Here is a 23806-nt window from a genome sequence, read left to right on the forward strand (position 1 = left end):
GAAAACAAAAACAAAGTTTTACTTGATAGCTAAAGAATAATTTTTCACGTATAATTTTTGTATCTGCATCCTTTAGAGAAAGTTACAGAAAAGCTGGCTAAAGTCCTAATGAGAAGGATACTGTTTTATTGACTCTTAAAATGAATTATGTTGTTAGTTTTGTTTTGTTTTTGGCACAGTTCTGGGGATTAAACTGGGACCTTGTTCAAACCACATCCCCATCCTAAATTATATTTTGATTTTTCCCTGAAGATCTGAAAAAGTTTCCAAAGCAAATGAAGGTTCTTTCAGTATATTAAATATATAGTTGGAGGAGGCAGGCAAGTGGGGAAACATAGTTGTTAACCTTGATAGCAGTAAAAGCTGAGTGAAAATGAAAAGGAAATGTAATAATAAAGATGAAAGAAGTGAATATAAAACATATACCCTATGTTAAAATTTACAAATGCTTGTAAACTTGGAAATTTTAAGTGTCTCTTCCCCATTTCTTTTTTTAAAGATCACAGTCATAGTGTACTAAGTTTATTCTAATAAATGTGTTAGTCAGCTTTTCATTGCTAGGACAGGAAGAAAAATTTATTTTGGCTTATAGTTTCAGTGGTCTCAGTCCATGTTTCTCCATGTCGATTGCTCTGGGCCTGAGGTCAGATGGAATACTAGGGTAGAGGACATGAAGCTGCTCAGCTCATGGCTACTGAAACAGAGAGCTCAAGGAATTCTTCTGTCAGAGTGCGTTTTGTAATATGGGGAAAGAAAGTAAAAGAACTCAAAGTATACAATATTTTGGGAAGATAAAAGAGGTAATATAATTACTGGTTGTAGAGGGGAGTTAACTATATTCTGCTATAACATTTTCATAGTATTTGGTACTTTCTTACAGTATTTAATGAAATCAAAGTTGTCAAATTATCCATTTTGTGTTATGTACCCAGGTCATTTAATCTGGATGTTTGTTATGAATTTGAACTGTAGCTCACTACTTTTAACATGGTTTTATTTGAGGAAATTTGAGGTTGAAGGCATGTCCTTCCAGTGATTTTTGTCATTCTTTTTTGCCAGCTGCTCCAATACCCAAAGACTGAGCTGATTTTTGTGTTAAATTCTCAATTTGAGAATTTCTGATTTACTAGGGTAGTATAAATTCAAATTTGAATCTGTTCTGAGTGACGCGGAGATGGACCCTTGGCCTACAAATCATCCAGGAGTAGTTCTTCCCCTAATTGAAGAGTCAGATCAAGATAGATATGCTTCTTTGACATTTGATTGGAAAAGTCCCAGTAAACCCCCCCCAGCTGATAATGTAACTTTTTGTAGGTTGTAGCTCTAGTTCCTTTTTGTCCTTGTGAGTTTTGTACAACCAAAAAAACATAAATGCCTACAGTTTCTCTGCAATACCAGTGCATTGGATGGCGTGTCAGTTTTTCTTCCTATAGAAGTGATGATTTTCTTTCTAGCTCAGTTATTTTGCATTTCATATATTTGTTACATTGTATCTAGCATTTCTGGGTGTTTATAAAGTAGCTGGTTTTATACTATCAGGTATACTGCGTTATTGGAACTTGAAATCATAAAATATATTTATTCTACTTTAGACATTGTTATTAGTCTGCTGTTAGATATACACTAATCTGTAACAGCAACAACAAATTTAATTCATGCTTCTTCATTAAGTTTGAGTCTTACCTGAGGAGAATTAAAAATGCAGAATATTTCATAAGATATTTGCCTCTTTAGCCATAAATATGTTCTTTGGGTTTGGGGTACACTCAGCATTAGAAATGTTTAAAATCTTTTATCAGTTTTGCTAATACCTCAGCTAAGAGATTCAGATGTAATCTAGTGATAACTTGCTTGGGAGATTGCTGCATATATTGGCAACAAACATCTATATAGCAGTATAACTCAAGAGTGAATTACTATGTAGACAAATACATGACAAACCTAACCTTCTAGGAGCTCATATGATTGTGGTGTTAGTGGGTTATGAGTCATTCATTTCAACTGATAAAATAGTATTTGTTCTAGCACTTGGTATAAAAACTAGTTTCAATGCCATACCTGAAAATATAACGTCCTTTGATACTTTACAAGTATGAATCATGTCTTGCAGATAGGTTTAGAATCAAATCAGACCTCAACAGTTATCAACCATTAAAAGCTTTATGTAGCATCTCTCACAAATTATATGATTTTAATGAGAATACACATGATAGTGCTTTTTGTTGAAGAGGTAGTTGAAACATTATTTTCCACAATTCTGGACCTAAAACGGATGCAGAATACATCTAATTTGACTTTTATTCCTGGTTGAAAACACAGAGATGAAAGAACCTTAAAGGCTATTCGGCCTTTTATTTAATTCTGCCAGTTAGTTGCAAAGCAGGAAATAAAATCAGGTCTCCTGAACACCATTTTGATAGTATTGCCCTTTGGACAGTGGAGACACCTAATAAATATTTACTTTAAGAAATGGAGTTTTATTTTGGTCTAAGAGTTATGTGATAACCATCAAAAACAAGAGAGACTCCTCCACAAAATTTAATAAGCCCTAACTTCAGTGATATTTTATAATCTGAAATATCTAATGTTGACAGTTTTGTATAATATATTTCCAGTGATAACTAGGAAAATGTTTATTCAACAACAAATAATATTCAAAAGAAGAATGTAGAGTCTCTGACTTTTTTCTCAGTAGAGTAATAATGATAATTATTTAAGGAGGAAAATAAAAGCAACCCCCCCCCCCAAGAAGAAAATATCATCTGGCTCTGAAATAACTTAGGACTGATTAAAAATGAAACCAATAAATTACTATTCTCTCATTTCAAATTTTACTACACAGAATTTAGTTTTAAAGGGTGCCTTCAATTTAAATAATTTTCTTTACAAAATGTAGGTAGCCTGGCACATACAAGTATATCTATACATTGTTTTATTCATTTAAGTTTGATAATATAATGGAAATTCAAACCAATGCAAAATGGATTGCATTAACCGATTTTAAAAAAATGTTTAGTGTTTTTATGAGCATTCATGTCTCCTTTCCACCTTCTAATATAGAAAAGGCAATTTTTCATCATTTATAATCTGTGAAATAAGATATGCATCTGTTTTCTTTTTGGTGATGGTTGCCTTGTCTTACTGATCTCCTTTTGGGTTTTTTAAAATAGTTTTGTGTTCTTCAGAGAAAAGGGCTTGTTATTTTATTCATATTTGTAGCTACATTGTTTTAAACAGTGTTTGCCTAAAAATGGATATTAAGCAAATGTTTCAGGAAAGAAAAAGAAAAGAAGAAGGGAACACAGTGAGAAAATTAGAGAATAGGGAACTGTATCTAATTAGCATTTGAATATGAGAGAATTTTTTTTGAAACTGCCATTATTTTACTGTGTCTATATTATTATATTCCTTTGTTTTTTATAAATATAATAGTCATAGCTACTCTTGGAACTTGATTTAGGTTCTCATGGTGCTTCATTACATTTAATACTGAGTGGTTTTGTTTGTTTGTCTGTTTTGTTTTTGGTATTGGGGATTGAAACTGAGGGCATTACTTAACCACTGTGCTACATCCCAATCCTTTTTTATATTTTTATTTAGACACATGGTATCGCTGAGATGCTGAGGCTAGCCCCGTACTTTTGATCTTCCTTCTCAGCCTCCCTAGCTGCTGGGATTACAGGCATCCCCCACTGCACCTGGCTTCCATTGAGTGTTTTACACCTTAACTATTTTTGTATCAGGTGATCTTTATGCCTCCTTTGAAGTCATTTTATGATGTACAAATTTGGCATTATCCGATTTTTAGTTTTTAGTAATTGATAACTATTATTTATTTCTTATGAATATGTTTTGTTGTTTTTAAAATGTTACAAATTCTGTCTTTAGTTCTTCATTCTCCACATTTTCGGTGTTCATCTTAATATATTACAAATCTAATATTTTTAGTACAAAGAAATTTTAAAGGAAACTTTAGTGTCTTTCTCTTTATAGCCTTACTATAGAGAAGCCAAACAATTAAACAAACTACAGTTTTAGGATAGATCATGCCTAATTTTTCTTCCAAGTTTAAATCACTCCCTTCATTGTTTAACACCTCATTGCAACTGACATCTTCCCTACCGTTTGAGTCAGCTGGAGGCTTTGCTATGTAATTAATGTATAATTGAAACCTCCTCCACACAATTATAGTGTTGGCTGTAACCCATAGTTGAAGTTGGCATAGATTCTATTTGGTTTTATGTAAAATTGAGGATTCTTCAGTTTTCTAGCGCATCAGTAAGTAAATTAAACAAAAAATAAAACTCAGCTTAACCTTTAACATTCTAAATAATAAAATTAAGGTCATATTATAGAAATATTAACAGGTGCACTTTACTTCTACAAACATGATAAACTGATTAGATGAAACATATGATTCTGGCCATGATAGTAGTTTCTCAGGGCAGGGTTCCAAGTAGGAGAGATTGCACACACATAGTACTCCAAAAATATGAAGAGGGTTTCCCTTGCATTCACCAAATACTGTTGTGCTTATGCCCATGAGGGATCTATTGTGGCCTGGGAAATAGCCATGGGGGGGAAAAAAGCAGACAGAACAATTACTGGAGCTTGTATTTGAATGAAAATAGTTCTTGTTCCCAACAACTGCAGATAATACAAAATGGTATGGCCACTTTGGAAAATAATATTATTTTTTCTCAGAATATTGAATATACTATTGCTCTATCTCCTAGCTCCCTTTGTTGATCTACTATACTTAGATATGGACTTGTTTTTTATACATCTCACTTGGCATTTGTTAGAATGAATCTATGAGTTATCGCTTTTCATCATTTCTGGAAGATTTGGCTCTTATCTCTTTAGATGTTCCTTGGAATTTTTTTTTTCATATGCTAATTCTTTGAGTTTCAAGCAAATGTGGGAGTATTACAGAGCCGATTTGCTAAATAAGCACCTGGGAACATTATCAATCTAGCATCACTTTAAATTGAATTTTCAGTTTTGAGATTTTTAACATCCAGATGTTATTCTTACCGTATATACAGTTTTGAAACATTTTTCTTTGTAAATACCAGGGTATGGGTTAAGACATGGATAGGAATGAAGATGAGTGGTAGTTTACTAGTTTACTGTTTCTAGTTTACTGTTGTATTGAGTCCCTCTTCATGAGGAAAGGAACTCTGATTAGATTCCTTACATTGAGCAGGCTTGGAGCTCAGTTTCCTATTCTAGGAGACTAGTGAAATGTGAGAAACAAAGATGAGATTTAATTGGTTTCTGAGTGACTTCTGTAGTTAGCAGACAGCAGTGTCATTCATTTTTCTTTGCATTCCCTTTGTCACTCATTTTTGTCCAAACATTCTTTCTTTATTGTAGCTAGCTCAGAGATGCCTTTAAAATTTTTTTATACTTAATTAATAAGTTTTATTTTTTTCTCTTTGGAAATGTTCCAGTTACTAGGTAAGTCTGTCATATTATCATACCAGAAACAGAATACAAGACAGTTTTTAAAGGTCATAATATGTTAATATTAACTCATGTTAACTTACTGTTCCTTAAACCCTTTTACATGTACATAGATACAATTGTCATAATTCCTGAATGGAAGTCAGAATACTTAGAATTTTTTTTTTTTTTGTACTGGGGATTGAACCCAAAGGTGCTTTGCCACAAAGCCCCATCCCCAGTCCCCCGCTCTGTTTATTTCAAATTTTGAGGCAAGGTCTCTTTGATTTTTGGTATTCCCCTTGTTTAGGCTCCCCAGCTATGGGGATTGTAGGTCACTGCACCCAGCTGAACACTTAGAAATCTTAAGAAGTCAGAATTTCATCTAAATGATTATTTCACATGGATTTTTCAGTTAATCCATTATTTAACTATATGCTGGCTGAAGAGCAGTATTGCTAGTTGATATGAATATCCTGAATGACTGGCTCTATCTTCAAGAGACCTGAAATCTAGTAGGGAGATGGCAGATTATGTAAATTACTATACTAAAAAAAAAAGGCTGCTTTTAAATTTAGAAAGTTGAATGCTTTGAATAAAAAAGTGAAATAAATATGTATTAAATTTAAGATCAAATAAATGCTTAAATATACCTCTAGAGATGTATTTAACTTTTGGTAGCCTAGAAAACCAAAATTATTTCATTCATGTTTGAATATTGATTGCCACTTTATAACTAGAGAACTGTAGTAATTTTTATTAATATACCAATAAAATACTATTGTGTGCTATTTTTAGGCTGAAGTTTTTGTTTTTTGTGGTGCTGGGAATTGAACTCGGGGCTTCATGCTTTTCAGGCAAGCACTCTACCACTGAGCCATATCCACAGCCCAAGACTGATATTTGATTAGAACTTGATAGGCTTAATTTGTGCCCGATTTTCTGTAACACCTTCAGTTTTCTTTCATCTGATCATTGCTATCCTCACTGAAATTTCTGAGAATGGAGTTGTAATAGAACCAGATATATTGATAATTGACAGTGATCTAATGTAGACAAATGAATAATGCTGTCACATATAGCACTTTGATCATAACTTGGTTTAATTATGTAGAACATTATGTACTTTATTATGCTAAAATGTACATTTATTTTTTGTGATTTAATTTCTTTGAAACTGGACTATATCTTATAGTTGATGACTTTTTTTCTGGATTTTTTTTTTAATTTTATTTTTTAGGTGTAGTTGAGACAATACCTTTATTTCACTTATTTATTTTTATGTGGTGCTGAAGATCGAACCCAGGGTTTCGCATGTGCTAGGCGAGTGCTCTACCCCTGAGCCCTAGCCCCAGCCCCAATTGATGACATCTTAAGAGTTGCTCAGGCTAGGTGGTAGTACTGATGCAGTTTTCATGGTTTTGAATATACTTTAATTGCATATTTCTGGCAAAAGATTTGTGTCTAGAATGTGTAAGCAGCTCCTATAGATCAAGTTTAAAAAGAATCCCATTTAAAATATGCAGAAACAAAAGAAGGTATACAAATGGCTACCCATCAGAAAGGCTAAACTCTAGGCTTAGAGTTCATGTATTTTTTGTGGAAGTATAAAATGATACAACTAACTACTTTAAAAGTAAACATGGCCTGTGATCTAATATTTCCACTGGAAGGAGTAAGAAAAATAAAAGCATATATTCACCCAAGCACTTATATAAAAATATTTATATTAGCTTTATTTGCAGTAACTCACGTTTTGGAACCAGCCTGGTATAGACTGAATGTTTATATATTTCCTTTCCTCCTAAATTTGTATGTTGAAACCTAATTACCAGTTTGGTTGCATTATGAGGCAGGGATTTTAGAAAGTTATTAAATCATGCAAACTGTATCCTCATTAACAGGATTAGTACACTTAGGAAATAGACCTCAGAGAGCTCTGTTGCCCCCCTTCATGATGAAGACACAGAGGAAAAAAAGACTGAATTGTCAAGCAGGCCCTCACAATGACTACAATTGTGCCAGCATCTTGATCTTGAACTTCCCAGCCACCAGAACTAAGAGAAATAAATTTCTGTAGTTAATAAACTACTCAGTCTATGGTATTTTGATTGTAGCATCCCAGATGGATTAAGAGACTAGAGTATTGTCCACCAGAAGAAGAATGAATAAACAAATCATGGTATAATTCTTACAAGATTTTCAGCAGCAAAAGAGAATGATAGTCTTCATAGGATGGATGAATATTAGAAACATTAAATTGATTGAAAGAAGACAAGTACAAAGGGATATATCCTCTATGATTATGTATATATGAATTCCCAGGACTGGCAAAACTAGTGTATGGTGGTGGAAAGCAAAACTATACTTGCCTGTTGAGTGAAGCATAATGATTGGCTGACCGAAAGATGCAAAGAAAACTTAATGAATTGATGAAGAATTGCATAATTCTTTATCTAGATTGGAATGGATATACATTTGTTGAAACTAATTTGTGTATTTCATTGTATGTAAATTTTATGCCAGTAAAAATATCGAACATGCTTAATTACTTGGGAACTTTTCCTTGTTGGAGGAATGACCTCAATCTCTTATTTTCTTATAAAATAACCACCAAATGCTTTATGGAATCTAAGAAAGGTTGTTCCTCAGATACAGGTGAGAGGATTTCCTACCAAAACATCAAGCAGTACAGTTCAAATTCAGAGAATCATCTGATTCTTGGAGGGATAATGGTACTGATTTATGTAGTGTGTTGTTAAAGTATTGTCCTAGTTAAACCAGCAGGTCCCGTTCCCCCCCCCCTTCCCATAGAGGTACAACATAAACAGTATGTCTCATAGTCATTGGTATTTTAGATTTCATGAACTACAGTAGGGTGAGTAAGTAGAATCTATATAGATCACTTATGGTATACTTATCATTTAGTGGGCTTAGGTTTAGAAGAAGAGGTTATAAAGTCTACCCTTATGTTATCTTCTGAGATCAAGACAAAAGGAATTTTTTTCAAAAGGTGAATTTATTATTATAGCGAAGATGGATTGCTGGGTTTACAGAAGACTCTGTGTGGTACCGAATCAAATTCCAGAAAGAATTCACCTTATACTAAAAATAAGACTGAAAAGCATTTTGAAATAAAGTTGCTTTCTACTGCTAACAGGGAGGGCTACTATAAGAAAATGCCTTGATAAAATCAGAAATTAAAATACCAGGGTGTATAAAAAGGTCGAGTGCTCTGGTTAATTTAAAAACTATGAGAAACTCTGAGCTTTCATAAAACGTACAGCACCCAACATGTAAACATGCAGATGCTTATATAATTTTTATTTCTTAGATATCAGAAGTTGATTTATGTGTTTAATAGACTTTTTATTAATTGGATATTGTAATAGATCTCTCATTTATATTTTTAATTCATTATTATCAAAGTTTATAAGTAATTTTTTATTCTCAAATAATTTTATAGTTTTACACCATATTTTAGAAGTCATAAAAGAGAGACTTACAATATTTAGGAATTTAAATAATTTTAGCCTCATCTAGGTATAGATTGATTGAGAAAAATTAAAGAAAAAGCATCTTTTTATTAGAAGTAAGATCCTTTTGTTCTGTGTATCTGGAACATATTTCAAAAGGACAACTATTTATGTTGTATAATTTACAGGACAATGTATTACATATTTTTCACTTAATGTTTTTGTTAGTTGTGACTTTGTTAGAATTCACTTTCCCACAATGCAAGAAAAATTAGTGTATGAAATAGTGTTTTATTATTCCAGGCATTAGTATTGTATTTGATGTTTTCATTGTGGGCTTGATTAATAAATAAGATAACCAAAATCTATATGGAGCAAATGTTTATCCGGAAGAAATTCTGAAATGATATGAGCATGTTAACATGTTAACTTTTTCATCAGATATAAAATGGATGTGAGAATAGTCAGTTTAGACAAGAAGTTACTATTACCATTATCAACATGTACTAAAAATTTTCATGACGACAAAATTAATATGATGAATCCAGTATGTGGTATTGAAAATTCTCAAGGGACTCTGTTAGATGCAATATCTCATGCATCTTCTTTGCCCTTTTACAAGACCTTTCATTTCATGTCTCCTAAAATTTTGAAGTAAAATGATACTTGTTGCAGTGAATAGGAGGGACTATGCTCTAAGTAATAAATGATGCTAATTTAGAATGCTCATGAACTCTAGCAAATTTTGGAGGTGGCAGCAGCTTTCCAGAATGTTAGATTATTTTTGAAAATGTCTATTGGGGGTACAATGGACATATAGTAAGAGTATTAGTGGTGTTTACTTAAGTGAACTTTTGGCAAATACACTGATTTTCCTACTCTAAAGTCTTCAAAGCAGTCCTGAAGTTCCGTGATATTTTCTGATATTTTGCTGAAGCATAAAACGTAAATAGGGTGTTTTGTGAAGCTCCAGGATAGGCTAAATTTCCCAGTGAAGAAGAGTGTCTAACCAACCCCAGAAGTCAACTTTCTCTTAGATGATCTTTTGATTTTTAAATAAGCTTCCCTTTATCACAAAGTGTCTTCTAATGGCATTTGAGAAACCAAGGATCAGTGTGGAAAATGCTAAGTGTCATTAAATAAATATGAATAGTGTTTTTATATACACAAAAATTGTGATCTGTGTGTGTCTGAGTTCTATTTGGCATACAAAGGAAAGACTCACACTGTCCAGGCTTTATTTTTTGTACACATAGGGCTGGTTTATTTAAAAGTAAGCATTTTTAGTTTAAAACATTGATGTTTAGAAATTATTTAAAATATAAACTTTTCTTATATTACCACACTGAATTCATTTGATTTTTTTCACTTTTTTGCTAAGATTTGTTCCATCAGATGAAAAGAAGAAACAAGGATGTCAACGAGAAAATGAAACACTAATACAGAGAAGAAAAGATCAGATGCAACCAGGGGGCACTGCAATTAGTGTCACAGTACCTTATAGAGTTGTAGACCAGCCTCTTAAACTTATGCCTCAAGATTGGTAAGATTGTCTCTCTCTATATATTTTTTTAATATTCATATAATTTTTTTGAGTATTGATTTTTAAAAATTGAACAAGTATTAGATTTTATTATGAGCTCTAAACAAAAGTCTGTTAATATATACAGATCTAATTTGGTCACCAGTAATTTTAATATTCTTGGAATACCTAAACAAACTTATATTTTGAATTGCTAAACTTTATTTTTTTTATAAGAAGAACCACACTAACTTCTGAAAACTTAGAGTATAAAAATTATTTTTTTCTGGATCAGCTTTTAAAAAGGACAGAACAAATAGACTAATGTTATCTTAAGGTCCTCTATTTTAAAATCTTGATTTGGAGAATTTAGATTTTCTGGTAAGATATAAATAATGGCATAGTAAGGGCATAATTTACTGAAAAGAATAACATGGTCAGCTCTTTTTATCAGTATATAGTTATTTAAAATGTCTTTTAACCCAAATATTAAGCTATTTATAATTTAAAGTACCTATAAAATCAGATATTACAAATTATCATAAATAATATTTATTTAAATTAATTTAAATTGGAGTAAAAATGTGAAGCCTCAGAGTTTCAAAGAACATATGGCACATTATATGAAATTTACCTTTGAAGTAATTATTAGTTTTCAATTTTGGATTTCATGCCATTGAGAATATTATTATGTTAAAAAATTATAAAAGAGTAAAGGATTCTTTTATTAGAATTCTTTCCAGTACGTAACAGATAATTGAGTAACATATAAAGTGAGTAAGATGAGAATTTCAGATACTAAGCTTAAAACTAGTAGGAAGGTTAAGACTGTGTATTGTATGTTTACAGGATATCATTATATAGAGAAAATAATTCCAAGAATGTGCACAGGTGTCATCACAGTGCTATAAAATTATATGTATTAGAGTCTTATCATTGGTGTCATAGGTAGAATTAGTATTTTCCTTGTCTTCTTTTAATTATCCTTTCAAGAATTCATGGAGACTGGGTAGCATTTATATTATATTGCTTTCCTGCTAATTCTGTGAGACCCAATAGGATGTAGGTGACCTCTGTCCAGAAAAATTCCCTTTAGGTTGGTTGGTACCAATAGGTCTTTCACCTATACATGGGACAAGTTAGTTGTAAAATTTAGGGATTATTTAATAACATGTTTCTTTATTAAAGATGTTTTTAACATTTTGGGGCATGTATCCCTGAATGTAGAAATTTGTTTACTTAAGATCGAATTTTAGCCTCAGACATTTTGTGTAGAATAAGAATTTTAAGGTTGTGGTTTTTCATTACGACCTTGACAGTCACTGTAGGTTTTTAAATTGAATAGCAGGTAACCGTGGTTTAATGTTTGGTTGGATATACAGAATCTTCATCTAAAACAGTGATTTTTAAAGTGTAGTCTACATTTCTAAGATTGTTACAAGGAGTTGCAAAGCCATGCTGTTTCTATAGTAATAATGCCGAGTGACTGTTCTAATGGTTTATCAGTCCTCAAATGGGAGCAAATATTATATCCATTGCTCAAGATTAATTATTCCTTCTATTCCTTCATTCTCTTTCTTCCTCTCTTACTCTCCCTTCCTTTCTTTCTTTGCTTTTTGTGGGCTTTTCTCTAATACCCTCTGTTCTTCATCTGTAAATGGGGGTATCTGGCATTCACCTCAGCAAATTGGTTTGGAAATTAAATGGATTAACATGAGTAATGTGTAAAGTGCTCAAAACAGCACTGTCCCATAGTAACTGTCATTAAGGTTAATCATTATTGTTGATAGTTTTTGTTCCCACTTCTTTAGTTGTAGGCTTACGTTTATGGCAGTACTTATATTTTCTCCGATTAATTAAATATTGTGCAAAATAATGAAATATGAGGGCTTAGAAATAGATTTATTCTTTCCTAGAAAACTAATTTGGATGGTTGGGGATGGTTGGAAAGAGAAGTTACTTTGAAAAATTAATTTACAACATTTAGAGTGAATGAAATGATTGTAAAACAGTCGAAAAAGTTATAGAAAGTTAAGGAAGTTTGTATCTTCAGATTTCTGCCCACATATTGGAAGAACTGAAAAATAAGATTGTCAAAAATGGCAAGTTACTGTCATGTTTTACTTAAAGTAAAATGTTTTAAGATGTATACTAAATTACTTCCTTTTAAAACTACATCTTTTTCAGTTAATAGATTAACTAGTATTCCCTGTTGCCATGAAAAAGTGGGCCCCTATTCCAATTAATATAAGCAAAAACTAAAAAGTTGACATAAAACTACTGTTTGTATAATTATGTTTGAAAGACTTAGGTGCATGAGAAGGACGTACAGTAATTAATGTGGTCTAGTGGTAATTAAAATTCAGGTTGAAAAGTTAAGGTGATGTTTTTGCTATATTTGTATCTTCAGAAGAATTAATAGGAGATTATATCACATGGATAATTATGAAACTCTTTCCTTAGGGATTTACATTAACTAAGGTCAAATTTGAGATATTCTTCCTATGCCCCCTCTCTCCCAATTCCCTTTCTACTTATAGGGACCGAGTTGTAGCAGTTTTTGTGCAAGGTCCTGCTTGGCAGTTCAAAGGTTGGCCATGGCTTTTGCCTGATGGATCACCAGTTGACATATTTGCTAAAAGTAAGGTTCTCTGTATATTTACTGCTTATCCAATGTAGAAATGTTCTTTATGGTTCTGCATATATGATGTGTATATTAATGGATTGTTATTAAGTAGCATAATATTAACTTAAACACCTACGAAATATTTTTCAGACTTCGTTTTACACATTAATATTTTCTGTGTAGTTATATCTGAAAGTGAATGTTGCCTGTCCTACAACATTAGTAATTATTTTGGGGGGTATCTTAAAGTCATTAATAATTGCTATACATCCATATGCTTTGATTAAAATTGATAACCAGTTTATAAAATGAGTTGGCTTTTGCTAATCAGAACTGTATATCAATACTTAAAATGCCTGTGAATTTTTTCATATATTCCCATCATTTTGAATAATTGTAGTAAGATTGGCTTTTTCTCTGCATTGAGATTTCAGCTTGTGTTCTGTCTTCACAGAATTCTCCTCTGACCATCCTATTTGAAATTGCTCTCACCTACTCCCAGTTGCTTTCTTAAGCTATTTTATTTTCTTGAGAGAGCACTTAAAGTTGCTTAACATCATCTAATTTTATGTCTTTATTCTAAGTTTCCACTGGCCAGAATGCAAGTTTCATGACAGAAGAGTACTTTCTGCTTTATTCTCTTTATTCTCTTTCCTTTGTAAGTGTTTAGTTAATATCCACAAGATGAACCCTTACTCTTGACCTCACATTTTCCCTTTTTTAAAAGTATTGTTTTTACTAACTTTCTGTTTAGTTGTCAATCCTTTGTATTTTGACTCTTTCTTGCTAAAAACTGTTCCCACCAAAGTCACCAGTGACCTAGATATTGGATAGTTTTGACCTATCAGAATTTGACTCGCTCACATATTTCTTCCTTTTTAAAATATTCTTTTTAAAGTACTTGCTACACTTTATCTCATTCTCTTGGTACTTTTTCTCTGGCTAGCAACTGTACATTTATGTTCTTATTTCTCTTTTTCTTTAATTCTCAACTTTTTCTTATGGTCTTTCAGCCTCCATCTGTATCTCTCTATTTTAAAAGTTATGTTTCTGGCTTGATATTCTGGCCATCTCACTAACTGTGAGGTAACTCCTTGATGATGTTGCCCTGGTACTTTGAACTCAGCCTTTTCCAAAAGGAATCAGTTGTCTTACTCTCTTCCTCATTCTCAAATTATTTCTTATCCTCAGTTTTTTTTTTTTTTAACTTGTAGTTGGACACAATATCTTTATTTATTTTTATGTGGTGCTGAGGATCAAACTTTTGGACTTTAATATACAGCTTTAATTTAAATTATTTTGGTGGAAAAATAAATAGCAATCAAAATTAAAACTTGAAATTACTAAAGGAGAATATAGATTGTTATGGCTTGAGATAAGTAATTTTTTAAAAAAGTAACTATTTTTAACATATATTTTAAAGAAGGATTCAAAACAAACCAGTAAGCAAATCAGAAAAGTAAAACATGCAGTAAGTAGAATAGAAAGTATTGAAATTGTGGGATTATATTTAATGAGTTTTCCGAATTTCACATAGTCCTTTTTGTGAATTGGTTTAATTAAATTCAGAATGAAAAATTTGTGTTTGAGAAAGAGACTTCCATTTCTAAAAGAAAGTAATTTACAAACAATACTCCCCTCCCCGTACAAATTATGCATTTTAAATTTCCATCAAGAATTGACCTTTAATTGGTTGTTAATATTAAAAGCCAATATGCCAGCAAGCACTACAGAACAAGCAATTCATCAAGGTACTACCAAAAATTTTACAAAGTTATTTGTTGTCTCTTTGGAAGCCTCTGACACTAGGTGATGATTATTAAAATTTTTAAAAAAAGTAAAAATCATAGAGTTAGTAAGAAGACTAAAAAATTGGAGGAAAAAAATCTAAAACATTTTGTGTATGTGCATGCGTAACATCTCCATTGATGGTAAACTGACTGCAAATACAACAATAAACTACCTGGTATGATTCAGCTGGTTGTCAGGGATAGAGAAAGATTGTAAATTTATATCCTTAATGCCTAGAAAAGTGCAGAATATATAGTAAGCACTAACTATATGCTAGATACATCTTTACTTACAAATATATTTTCTCCCTTTTTACCACTTTTTACTAAGTCCTGTTCTCCCTGATTTCTTTTTTCTTTTTTTAAAAATTTTATTTGTTCTTTTTAGTTATACATGACAATAGAATGTATTTTGACATATCATACATGTATGAAGTAAGACTTCCCATTCTTGTGGTTGTAACATAATGTGGAGTTACACTGGTCATATATTCATATATGAACATAGGATAGTAATATATGATTCATTCTTTTGTCTTTCCTATTCCCATTTCCCCTCTCCCTGATTTCTTGAATCTTCCTCTTACCATCCATGTGTCTTCTACCCATACAAAGAACTCCATCTCTTTATCCTCTACATTACTAAATTGTGGTAGATTCTATTTAATGCTTTGTGGTGATATCCATGTCTTTTAATATGGCCTACACACCCAACATTGCTCTTGACTTATATGGTCTTATCCCTTATCCTTTCCCTATATTATGCTTTTCATGATGAAGTTCTGTTACTGCTTATCCTAGACTAAGCCATTTTCTCTTTGAGTATGCTCTTGATAATGGGTCACTTTTCTTCTCTGCTTGCTTATTTCTCACTTGGCCTTTAGGTCTTAGGTTAGATAAACGTCACTGACAATGAAAGCCTTTTCTGAATTCATGGTCTCTGAGAAACTCCAAGTACCCTGATTATGGTGTATTTGGATAGTCTTTTTCTTATTATTCCTTACTGAGTCATGTGCATTTTATCTTACCTTATTCATTTTAGTCCCCAGTAGCTGGCATATATAAGCCCTCACTAAATATTTGTCAAACTGAACATTTTTATGACATTGCATGTTTAACATCTATTTAAAAAGACCACTTTAACAAATAAAAAAATTTTAAAAAGATTACTTTGTTTATGATATAATTTCAGTTGGTGGAAAGGGAGGTCTTTTTTTAAATTGTTCTAGTTTGTGTATATGGTGGATAATATTTTTATACTTACATAAAATGTTTTATAATGTTGATTATAGTTTGAGTAAAAAGTAGTATTTTTTTTTCTCCCTGCTTCCCGTGTAGTTAAAGCCTTTCATCTCAAGTATGACGAAGTTCGTCTAGATCCAAACGTTCAAAAATGGGATGTAACAGTGTTAGAACTCAGTTATCACAAACGTCATTTGGATAGACCAGTTTTCTTACGGTTCTGGGAAACATTGGATAGGTAATTCTGATCCTAAATATACTTACCTTTACTTTATTGTAGTAATTTTCGTGTCTCCTTGGTTAAATTTTAAGTTTCTTAAAGATGAGAACCATATTCCTTCATTCCCTTCTTTTTGAGCATTGTGTAATTTGATGTTGATCTCTAATAGATAACTAACAAATATATTTGATATATTGACTTTAGAAATAGATGAAGAAGCAGGGCATATAGCGGTGCTTGCCTGTGATCTAAGAGACTGAGGAGACTGAGGCAGGAAGATTGCAAGTTCAAAGCCAGCCTCAGCAACTAAATGAGGCCATAAACAACTTAGTGAGTCCCTGTCTCAAAATACAAAAATAAAAAAGGGTTGGGGAGGTAGCTCAGTGGTAAAGCCCCCCTGGGTTCAATTCCCAGTGCCAAAAATACAAAGTACAAAAAAAAAAAAAAAGCAAAGAATAGATTTTTAGTCTATTGGGAGAAACAATAAACTCGAATCAGAGGTGTGTATTAGTTTGTTATTTGTTCAATGAATTATCTGACCTCTCTGAACCACATTTTGTATCCATCCAAGAGGTATGGATTAAGTGATGATTAAGACCCTAACTCTGGGTTTATTTGGGTTATGGGAAAATCATGAAAAGAAATGAATTTTTAAATTTTATTTTAATTAGTATAAATAGAGTTTTGAAGTTCTTTATTAATTGACAAATTGAAGAAGAGCATATGATCAAATTAATACTACTAAATCTGTTGTTCTTTTGAGATGAGATGTTCCTTAAAAATCTACTACTTTTTTGGTGTAAGTCTCTCACTGGATTTTATAGGTTTTCTCAAAGTCAGGTGATTGAAGTAGCATAATATGATTATAACTGATAATATATTAAAGAGAAACATTTTTCCTAGCTAGAGTCTTAGGTTATAGAATTTAATAAAATTGCTTAATTCAAAAGTATTTATATTTCAAAGTTTGTAGTATCAGGTTGCTAGTCTCTTAGAAAACAAAACATTGTTCCACTGTTGATTTTAAGTTTTTAAAAATATCAACTTATTTTTATGTATAATATTCTAAAAAATTCTGAAACTCATGTAATAATTATAACCTATTATGAAATTGTCTTTCAGGTACATGGTAAAGCATAAATCCCACTTGAGATTCTGACTTATTTGGTTCCTCCATCTCTAAAAATCTGGATTAAGAAGCATGGATATACCTTGATCTAAAGACTCAAGCTTTATGAATTTATCAGGAACTTATAAATGAAGAAGGTCACAGATCAATCTTTTATAAGACCTTATTTGATGCTTTTGCTTCAAAAGGATGATGCCTGTCATCCAAATAAGCAAACTTTTTGGCTTATAACTATTTTTTTAATATTAGCCTTCTAGTCTGTAATGGAAATTGTATATTTTGATAGAAGTTTTTTCTCTATTGGTTAAATTAGCATTACTTAAAATTTGTTTCTTTAGAAAATAAATACAGGTTATAAATGTGTGTATATTTAGAGGTTATAAGGCTCTCTAAGCCATCTTGCTTCTGATTTTTCATTGCTCTATAATTCCTTTTACTGAAAATACTGTGTTATGAATGGTATTAAATTTTAGACTCTGGAACTTCAAAAACCAAGCAAAGGGATGTGACTATTTTGAATGAATCAAAATTTCAACCTGTATGTATGCTATGTCTACATGTATTCTTTATTTAAAAAGAAATAATGAAAAATCCACAACAGTTCTTCAGCTTTGGTTGACTGTTCAGCCTTTTCAAGACTTCTCATAAATGAATACATTTGATGAATGTACATTCTTCTCACTTGATAATTTTAAATCTTAGAATGATATATTTCTATTTGCGATACCTTTCCTGTTGGAAAATCTCAAAACACAAATTAAAAAACACGATTGGCTATATAGCAGCTTATTTTGGAAGCTAGAGTATGATTTGAGGGAAAGTATATATCAGCACCATTGCAGTATAACTTTCTTGTTATTTTATATGGTATAGGATTTTGAGTCTTCTTTGTCAATTTTGGACTTCTTTATCTTCCATTATCCCTAACTATTGATAAACTTCCGGGCACCAAAGATCATTTGCTTAAGTGTCTGAACAGAAACAAGATTAAAAAACACTGGTATTTTTGTGTGTATTCAATATGGTATAAAATGTAAAACCTATATTTTAACTTAGTAAAATATTTTACTATTTCTCTACTTTAGACAGAGTGTTGCATTCAAGGTCCTGGAGTCTATTTATTATTTTTTTTTTAATCTTTTTCTTCTTAAAAACTCCTGGGAAGTTTAATTCCCCTAAATTGTTTTTACCATTAGAACTGTTGCTGACCATTTTCTTATGTCATTTTTTTTTCACAGTGATTCTCTCTTTAACATTTTTTAAAAAAATATATAAACATTTAGCCCTTTCTTATCAAGCTGATATTCTCTAGTCATTTTTTGAAATTTAATGCTGTCTTTAAAATGAGAAGCAATTATTATTTATATTTTAAGTAATGACAAAAGTCCGTATCAATAGGGAATTCACAAGGCTCTCCAAAAGAAAAGCAGCCAGCATTTTAAATTATTAAATTTTAGTATATTTATTAGGTTTGAACAGATGCTGCTCTCATTTTCTTCCTCCTTTCTTTGCATCTACTCTTTCTGAAGATAAAAGAAAACTCAATTTGTTCACATTAGAATTTCTCAGCATATGAATCTGTTCTCAAATTATGTATTGTGTAAACTCCATGATGAAATAGACATGTACTAGAATCTGTAATATTTTTATGTAAGATTACTTATTAAGACTACTACAAGTGGACATGGACTACCTTTCCATAAAGATTTTTGGTATTTATACTGATACATGAAATTTACTTGATACAGAGTGTGGTTAAAATTAACATCTTTGAACAAGGTTTATTTTTCTATTTTGAATTTTCCTTATGTATATTCAAAGGCTTCTGGAAATATTGTATGGAACATTAGGAAAAGTACAAATATGCTATTCCATGTACTTAAAAATCAGAGTCTTAGTATGCACTTGGGTTACTTTTTCTCTCTTTGACCATTTGTTTCCTTATTTAGGTCATGTAATTAATTTTATAATGATTAATTCTAAAAAACCCACAAAACAAAACTCTCAGTGAATTACTATTTATTCTCCCATGACTCAGTTCTACAGCAGCACCTAAGACAGTGCCTTGCACATAGTAGGCATTCAGTAAATATTTATATGCATGAATGAGTGATGTATTTTCATTGTAACTGGTTTATTACAGAAACGTAGTTTGACGATACTTGATCTTGGAGTTTGGGAATACAGAATTAACAGGGGAAAGAGGCATAAGTAGATAATTTAATGGAAATGAAGAGCACATTAATAAACTTGACTTACCCATAAGTTACTATTAACTGGAGATACCCTAATGTGTTCTGACTGTAAAGGAGGGCTTTTGTTTCTTTATTCCTTGGAGTCTTCTGAGTCAAGTAACAATAAGAAAGAAGCACATAGATTTCAATCAATAGATCTGAACACTGAACATTGGAATCACTTGGAGAGTTTTGAAAAAATATCTGTGACTAAATGCCTATTCTCATTTAATTTATCTGGGATGAGACCTGATCTCAGTATTTTTCAGAAGTTCTCGAGGTAATTTAAAATGCAAGAAGGAAGGAGAATCACTGGTTTAATTTGTTATTTGAAAACAAAACCAGTATTAAATGTTTCCACTTCATTCTCCTTTTTTAATGTGTGTGGGTGTGTTTTGTGTGAGGTCACTCTTTGCACTAGACCATCCCTCCTATTGTGGCATTGACCTATATTCCCAAATGACAAATTAAAATCTTATTTATTTAATATAGAAGGACTATTTTGCTGTTTAATATTTAAATAATGTTTAATATATTTTATTATTAACTAGTATTATAGCTTTATGGTTTGTTTCCCATGTGTTCATTTCCTTACTAACTCTGTTTTTAGCAATAGCACAATAGCAGTCCATACAGGAATAATTCATAATGAGGAAAATCTGAATTTTAAGGTAGAAAGAAGTATTAATTTTCTTATCTGCCATGCAGAATGAGTCAGATTGTTTATGAAAAGAGGCATACTTTAAATTGGTCTGCACAAAAGAGTAAATTACTCAAATAAAATTCACTGTCTAATCAACACTGAAGGGAATATTTTTCCTAAATAAAATTTTTTTTGACTCCTAACAAAATTAAGGTGATAACAGTGTTCTTATTTGGAGGGTGGGAAGGGAATATTTGTCAAACTAATGTAGTATATGAAATTCTTTGAGATTTAACAGTATATTTTATAATATTACACAAAAATTTAAAACTGGTCAAAATTAATGGCTTAGAAAGTGGCTTTAAACTTAATGCTTTTGGTTTAGTGTGTTCCCAGCCCCCTATAACTCTCCTAGTACACGCTAGGTAAGTGCTCACTTGAGTTAAACCTTCAGCCCTAAATTTTGTGTTTTTAAAGTGCTTATTTAAATGTAAAATATAACTTGAAGTTTATTTTCCAGATAAATTTTTATTAAAGCCTACACACATACCTACACAAACATAATACATGCTCATGTTTCTTAATAAAGAAAATTTTGGTCTGCCTGTTTAAGATTTATGTAGAATGCTAAAGAGAAATAATTTATAAAATAAAATAGGAATTGTAGAAATATGTTCTCAACTCAAAAAGTTGGTGGCTGCTATTTTTCTTTAAAAAATAAAAATTGATTACACTGATGTGACTAGACTGGATTTTCACTGTTTATTCACTTAGGTTTGAGAATCATGTTGATTCTCATAATAGTAACTTTAGAAATAAGAGGGAAGAATGACTAAATTTGTCTTCAACTAAGATTATAATTAGGAAGTTTTGAAATGCCATGTCCTAAATGTTCTGGCGTATTCATCTCCATGTTTGAAAGTTTGCTGAACCCAGTATTGTTTACATATTGGTATGTGGGCACAATAACTAAGGAAAAATGAAAATGTATAAAAGAATTGTAAAGAATTATATCTAGTAAGAATACTTTTAGGTCATTGTGTTTGGTCTTGTATATTATTTTAGGTAGTTTTTATATAGGAGTATCTTAGAAGTTTTAAATATTTGCCATCTGCTGAAATGCAGTATGCATTTTTATATGAACAAAGCTAATGAAATAAAATAGTTTTATTGCCAAAATTCAAAAAGTGAGGTGATAATATTTTAAATTTAAGCAAGTGATCTATCCCAAATATTTATTTGCTGTTGAATTCCTTTTATAGCCACTTTAAAAATACTAAGAGCTACTTAACCCCTAAGGTTGTTATAGTACTTACAAAGTTAATGCAGTTTCTTTATATTATAGTAGCCCACTGTGATTGATTGCTTCACCAATTGATGACTCTTTCCCAAGCAAAGTTATTCATGAATACAGATTAAGTAAATAAGACATTTGGTAGTACTTTACATTAAAAATCTTAGGGATATTTCCACCTTCCCCCTTATCACCAACCAAAAAAAAGTATTTTTTAAATTAAAACATTTAAAAAATATTTTTTTCTTTTCCCTAATACCACGAAGACAGAAACATTGTACACTGGGATATTGTCTTTACATGGTGTAATTTATAATATTTGTCAAACATAATGTTTCTGTTTTAGAAATAAATATAAGTTTTCACTTTGAAAACTAATGAGTTAAAGTCATTTACAGTCTCCTTGCCCATTAATTAGGTAAATAATTTAGAGAATCATAGTTTTCCTGAAGGTACCAAACTTCATGCTCTACTAAACTTACTTTGATTATGGCCATATGTTCTATGTTATTGCAGTAGTATTAAGTATTTCATTACCTTTATAGCTTGCCCTGGTTTTGACATAATAAACAACAATAATATAATAAAATTTACAACAGATTTTATTTCCGTATAATCAAAATTATTAACAGCATCATATTGGCAATGTCAATAATTGAATCTTCTGCATCAGGATATTTTTAATGAAGATTTTTTAAAAAATATATTTTTAGTTGTAGATGGACACGATATCTTTATTTTGTTCGTTTAGGTTTTTTTTTTAATGTGGTGCTGGGAATTGATCCCAGGCATGTGTTCTAACACTGAGCCAAAACCCCAAGTTCCTTTAATGGAAGACTTTAATGGACTCCATGCAAACTTAATTTTCATTCCATTCATAAGTGTCCACTAAGTACGTATTTTATTATGCTGTTCTGTTCTTTTGTTCATCTGCTTTTGGATGAGCATCCACATAACTGAAACGGAACATGAGTTGTAAATGCTGTTGAATTTTTTTTAAATTTTAGGCTCAAAGGTGTTAATATATAAATAACAGAACATTGACAAATAAGCTTTTCCCTCTCATTTCCTAAAACACTTCTCTTTTTTTTGTTTGTTTGTTTAATAGTGTAGTGGTCAATATTTATGGTAAATGTTCCTTTTTTGCTCTCAGGTTTCTTAAATGACTGTAAAAGAAATTATAAAACAACTCTGGAGAAGGCTGTGTGTTTGAGTCTGCCTAATGATTATTTGTAGATCCTTTGGCACAGAATTTATAGTTTACAATCCATCCTCATCTAGAGAATGCTCGTCTTTACTACATAACTAATATAAATAGAGCCGAGACTAGAATGAAGCAGAAGACATCTGAGGGATTCTGTTGCCACATTTGAGTATTTTATTGACCTATACTTAACTGGCCAACAAATTTCAAATGGGAACATGTTGGGTCACTATTTCACTGTGATAAAATGTAGTAATGTTTTCTAACAGAAGAACTGCCTTCATGGAGTTTAATATTAATACTAAACATGGCAGTGATACTTATCTTTTTTTTAATTGATCAATAATATAAACATTTGTTGTTTTTTGGGGGGTAGTGGGGCAGTGGGGACTGAACTCAGGGGCACTTGACCACTAAGTCACATCCTCAGCAATATTTTGTATTTTAGTTAGAGACCGCCTCATTGAGTTGCTTAGCCCCTCACTTTTGTTGAGGCTGACTTTGAACTCATGATCCTCCTGCCTCAGCCTCCTGAACCACTGGGATTACAGGTGTGCACCACCACTCCTGACTATAAACCTTGGTTTTTAAAATGAAATAGTTTGAAAGTATCATGTCGGTGTGTGTAATGGTTGGGCGAGATTGAGTGAAATTGCTCATGGTTCATGTTAACACAACTAAGTATTACTAAAGTTTATGTTTTGACTATAAAATGGTCTTAACATTTGTATTCTTAGATGATGTATTTTTATTTCATAATGCACCACTCAGTACAAAACAAAATAGATTGCACATTAAAGTTGTTTAAGGCTAATGAAATTTGATATAAGAATTTGAGGTAAGAAAAGAAATTATGTGAGAATTCCAATGTAATGGGAAAATATGGCAGTAATTGGAACTGTATTGTATCCTTAAGAAGTGGTCACGATTTAAGCAAAGCTTGACAAACCATTGGTGTGGTTTTTCTCTAGCTTGCTT

The 23806-nt window shown here is 31.4% G+C and overlaps 1 protein-coding gene across 2 annotated transcripts in view; it reads left to right on the plus strand.

Annotated features, from left to right (window-relative positions):
* The window catches only part of Cdc73 (cell division cycle 73), a 116975-nt gene extending 95908 nt beyond the window's left edge, over positions 1-21067 (plus strand). Inside the window, exons 14-18 of one of the 2 annotated variants that reach the window (XR_013426452.1) lie at positions 10306-10467; positions 12987-13087; positions 16201-16342; positions 16529-16654; positions 17447-21067. Coding sequence is in view for 1 of the 2 variants with exons in the window: in XM_005335354.4 (XP_005335411.1) it covers positions 10306-10467; positions 12987-13087; positions 16201-16342; positions 17447-17483 (442 nt within the window). In the remaining variant the exon portion in view is untranslated. The remainder of the gene's footprint in view (positions 1-10305; positions 10468-12986; positions 13088-16200; positions 16343-16528; positions 16655-17446) is intronic. The other variant, XM_005335354.4, reaches the window with a different exon arrangement.
* Positions 21068-23806: the final 2739 nt, after the last annotated feature.

Source organism: Ictidomys tridecemlineatus, chromosome 10, assembly GCF_052094955.1.
Source record: "Ictidomys tridecemlineatus isolate mIctTri1 chromosome 10, mIctTri1.hap1, whole genome shotgun sequence".
Classification (NCBI taxonomy): Eukaryota; Metazoa; Chordata; class Mammalia; order Rodentia; family Sciuridae; genus Ictidomys; species Ictidomys tridecemlineatus.